General features: G+C 37.7%; 1 protein-coding gene across 1 annotated transcript in view; it reads right to left on the bottom strand.

Annotated features, from left to right (window-relative positions):
• Positions 1 to 4690, bottom strand: part of LRRC16A (leucine rich repeat containing 16A) — a 222900-nt gene that overhangs the window by 91961 nt on the left and 126249 nt on the right. The window contains exons 11-12 of the mRNA XM_009324940.1: positions 4111 to 4205; positions 317 to 403 (exon numbers count right to left, since the gene is read on the bottom strand). Coding sequence (XP_009323215.1) covers positions 317 to 403; positions 4111 to 4205 — 182 coding nt within the window. The remainder of the gene's footprint in view (positions 1 to 316; positions 404 to 4110; positions 4206 to 4690) is intronic.

The raw sequence follows: 4690 nt of genomic DNA, 5'->3' as shown, positions 1-4690 counted from the left end.
GACTTCAGACACCTTTTTGAAGCACATATGAAACATATCATTTATGCAAATTCTAAATTCAGTCTTTCTTTACAATACAGGTTCAAGCCCAAAGCTTACAGAAGTGAGTAAGAGTTTTTCAAAGCACTGAAGGGGACGCAGAACCCAGCCCATGGTTCAGCAACCCAGGACTGCAAAAAAACAGCTGCGCTTTTGAGAACACACATGTAAATCATTTACAGAATTAATTACTTTATAATCTGGTAACAAAAGGTATTATTAGGATGGAAGCCTGAAACTTTTAGAACAGAAAAAGAGGCATACTTATAAAACATACCTTTAGGTGACAAGGAGGTTTTAGATAAATTTAAATGTTTCAGTCCCTTTGGAAGTTTGGCGAACTGGATGCTCAGAGATGACACACCTGTTGGGGGAGCAAAGAGCAAATGGATGTTTTCAGGTTAACTGTGTGATCTCAGGTTTTCCCAGCAATCACACCAGGGCCAAACGGCACTGGTGGAACTACAGGAGGAACTGCATTCACTGTGGGGGTGGGCCCAAAATGACCCTGTCTTTTTATGACCATAAATCTTTGAAATGACTGATGTAGTCAAGGCCCCTTCTTTGCTAACCACTGAACAGATAGGGAACTTTGCTGCTAATGATCAGTGAGCCACCTTAATTAGTTTAAAAACTCCATAATGCACAAATACTTTTGAGAAGGAGTCAAAGGGAAGATACTACACATGTCAAACAGTCAGCACTTGGGAAATCTGGAAGCTTTACAGCTCAACCAAAAAAAAACCCACAACATAAAAAAAAAAAGAACCACAAAATAAAACCCAACAATGGTAATTCATGTGAAACTCCAAACTATTTTTATTTTCTTTTAAAAGGAAGGGCTGTCAAGAGAGACACCCACGTTAGCTAACACTGCCCTCTTTTTCTGAGGTAAACCCTAGGAGTCTGAAACCTCCATCAAGTCGCAATGGCCACTTAATTCCCTTACAGTAGTCTGCAGGTTACCAGCCAGGACACAGGCTTGGAAATGCTACAACCGTTTGTGATCCCAAACAGTAAAAACCTATTAAGATGCTGACACAGACTGGACTACCTCATCACAAAACCAACAAAAGAAAAAAAAAAAAGGCACTTTTCATTAAAGCACTTTCTCAGTGTATCCAAGTTCCACACTCCATAAATTTAATCCCCCCATTTAAGCAAAAGATTGAAATTTGATTAAGAGGGCACATCCTAAATAACAATGGAACCAATCCATGAAATATTTATTAGAGGAATAAATCAACACAGAAACTCCGGGCTTAACCTGAGGTGTGAAATATAGTCCTCTACAGCAACTCACTCGGAGAGAAAAGGGCAGAGAGAAAGGGGGTAAAGCCTTTTACTTGTTTCAAAACACAGTAAATGAAAAAGCTGATACCCTTCTCCACATATGCAGACATGAAACAGTCTGCTAGTATGTCACGTACATATGTTTACTCTAGCCAAGCTGAACAATTTTAACATCTGACCAGCACTGGGGGTTAAGGATCCACCCCCAGCTATAAGATACAGGAATCAGGTGCAGAAAAGAAAAAGTGCTTCTGGTCACCCAGCCCCTTGAACACTCTTTAACCCACCCATTTTTGCTAACCTCGTAACAAGAGATGAGAGCTTTAATGGCAGAAGTAGAATCAACTGCATCCAGGCACACGGTTTTGAATTTGAGTATTTCTAGGCTTCAGTATGTTTGTTTTGCATTATTTTTAACAAAATATGAGATTAAATTCTGATCCTAGTAGAGCCAAAAGCAAAACTCCCATCACTTTAGCATGGCTAGATTTTAAAGCCAAGATTGATAATAAACTTTCCAGGTGTTAGTCTCACAAGTATTGACAGTACCATAAAGGGAAAGCCAATCACAAATTAAGAGACTGGTCTCAATGTAAATCTCTTCATATAAACACTGCTCTGGGTTTGAACTGAAGCCAGGTCCTATGCCTTAGTTAAACTAAACACACTTCCCATGTTATTGGAATACAGACAGTTGCATTAATGTAATAATACAATGCCTTTACTTATTGGTACTCAATAATATGTAATAGCTTAGGGTGGTTTTTTGTTCAAACAAGGCACAACGATATGTTCTTCCCCATAATTTGCACAACTGTTTTACTTCCCTTATAATTGCAAAATAATCTGGTTGAACTTCCAGTTCCTGCAGCTGATTTTTCAAGAGATATTTTCTGAAATCCATATGCTTACATGAATCTCCACTATGCCAGCTTTTACTTGTGAAATGCTTGCTGCCCCTTCAGTTTAATGAAGTCAAATCTACCTTGCACTCAGTGAATATCAGATCACACAACACATAAATCTTTCTTAAACTGAAACGCTGCAATATTTGCACATTGCAATTATAGTTAATTTCTCTTTAAGTACTCATATAACTTACCTAATTCTCTAATGAAAAGGTCAAATCTTAATTGCATACGTGATAGGAGAAACTGACATAATGAAAAAATCCTACTAATTTCTCCAAGTTGTAGTTTCTGCATTTCATTTGTATCTTGTACGTGGATACTGCAGAATGGTTTGAATCTATAGGTTTGTTGCAAAGAAAGTACCCACACTGATATGTTTAAAAAAAAAAAAAATCCCCTGCACTGTAGAATATCTACCAAACACTCTGGTCATTTGTTGTGCTTTCAAGAAAAATTAGTTCCTTTTAAAAAAACCTTTCACATAACACAATCTAAATACACTTCGTCAAAAGCAGAATCAATAGTGTGACAGCCTTTTTTCCAACTTACAACAGAAATTTTTGTACAATGCAGTTAGGCCTACTGCACATTGTAATAATAATATTCTTCAGCAAAACATTGGCTTTCACATGATATGGACTCTTAAGGAGGCCAAGCAGTAATCAGCAGGCAAGAGGTAATCAGAAGAGTTAAAGCAATTCATGTGAACAATTTTAAATAAAAAAACTACTCTGAATAGGTTAAAAACAAAAATATTTTCATACTTGTTTCTAGTCAAAAGGAAAAGAGATACAAAAGAAGAAAGGAAAAAACCCTTCCCATCTTTTTTTCCTCACTGAAACAGCAGGAAAGGAGAAACACCTATACAAAACTCTGTGTTAACATTCTGAGTCAGTCAGGTTGTAATCAATATGAACAGTTTTTTCCATTTTGAATCATGACAGCAAAGAAACTGGAAAATTTCCCCAAAACAAACCAAATAAAAAAAGGTTCACTGTATAAAATTCTTATTTTTCTTCCAGCCCAACAGGAGCACAAGATAGTCGGATCCCAGAACACTGTGTGCCTGGAATGCATTAAGTGAAGCAAATGGAAATCTCACATGGGCAGCGCTGAAGGGTCAACTCCAGACTGAAAGAATGTAACCTTATTTTAAAAATAAATGCCTCTTGGGTGAAAAGAGAGTAGACAAAGGGGGGGAACGGCTTGACTTGATATGTACTGAAATCATGCCTAGCGGTGCCTCGTCTGAGAAAAGCTGAGCTATTCAGCTTGATTTTCCATCTTGTGGAGTCAACAGCACTTTGCTCCGGAAGGATGCCAGTTATGCCAGTATTACTGAACATCACCAAGTAGCCAGTATTACTGAACATCACCAAGTACTGGCAACACGACAGACTAGCACAAAGCTGAAAAAAGGAATAGTCTCAATACTGAAAATAAGTACAGAATTATGGCTGAAATAAAACCACAAAACCATCAGGAAAATATAATCCAAGCAACAAAGTTGCCTCACGCTTCATCTTTCAACTGATTACATGGCCTTTAAAAATGCACACCACTTTATTTACTCTCTACTCCTAAACAGTCACTGTGTTCTATCTTCCTTTAAAAGAAACTCCTATGAAAATGCAATGAAATCTTATTAAATCCATGGTTGGTTGAAGACATTTAAATCTCTCTCCACAAGCTAATAGATATGTATAAATCAAAAAAGAACAGCGATTCTCAGTCATTTGTGAACAACAGGTGTTTACAATAGCATTACACACAGAACAATAACCTATTATTCAGGCAAAGCTGAACAGAGCAGCAGTAATCCTCCTATTACATTTGTAGAAAGAGAAAAATATAAATGTTACAGTACCTCTATCTTCAAGTGGATTGCTAGCAAGGTTGATCGTATGGAGTCCTGAGTTGGGATTATGGGCTAGGGCACTGGCTAGTTTCTGTGCAAAATCTCTGCAAGAAGAGAGAGGAAGAAAGACTCCTGTTTTCTCCTGTATCAACAGCACATTCAGAGACTTAAAAATGTCAAGGGATTACTCGACAGAAGTGGCCTATCCTACTGCAGAGCAGTAACTGACTCTTCACAGTTTTAAACAATGCCTATCTGGCTAATTTGTTATCTTTTAAAGCAGGTTATTTTATTATTTATTTACTCTGTGGGCTAAGAGACTGAAGGGAATGCAATCAAAGTTCAAACTGCTTTTGATAAAGATCTGAAGATATAAAAAAGGAGTTATACAGAATAACTTAAAACTTGAGCACATCTTCCATCTCCTCCATGCCACACATGGGTGGGACATACACATCAACTTGCGTACTACTACCTCCTTCACTTGCAAGCCAACCCCCTCACTTGCAGCAGCCCTCTACCAACAGTCACTCAAACAGATGGGCTTTGCAGCATATCCAGAAGGTCAACAAACCAGGAGTATTTCTGA

This window comes from Pygoscelis adeliae, unplaced genomic scaffold (genome assembly GCF_000699105.1).
Source record: "Pygoscelis adeliae isolate BGI_AS28 unplaced genomic scaffold, ASM69910v1 Scaffold135, whole genome shotgun sequence".
Classification (NCBI taxonomy): Eukaryota; Metazoa; Chordata; class Aves; order Sphenisciformes; family Spheniscidae; genus Pygoscelis; species Pygoscelis adeliae.
Note: the sequence above shows the minus strand (reverse complement) of the source record. Positions and strands in the feature narration are given on the sequence as shown.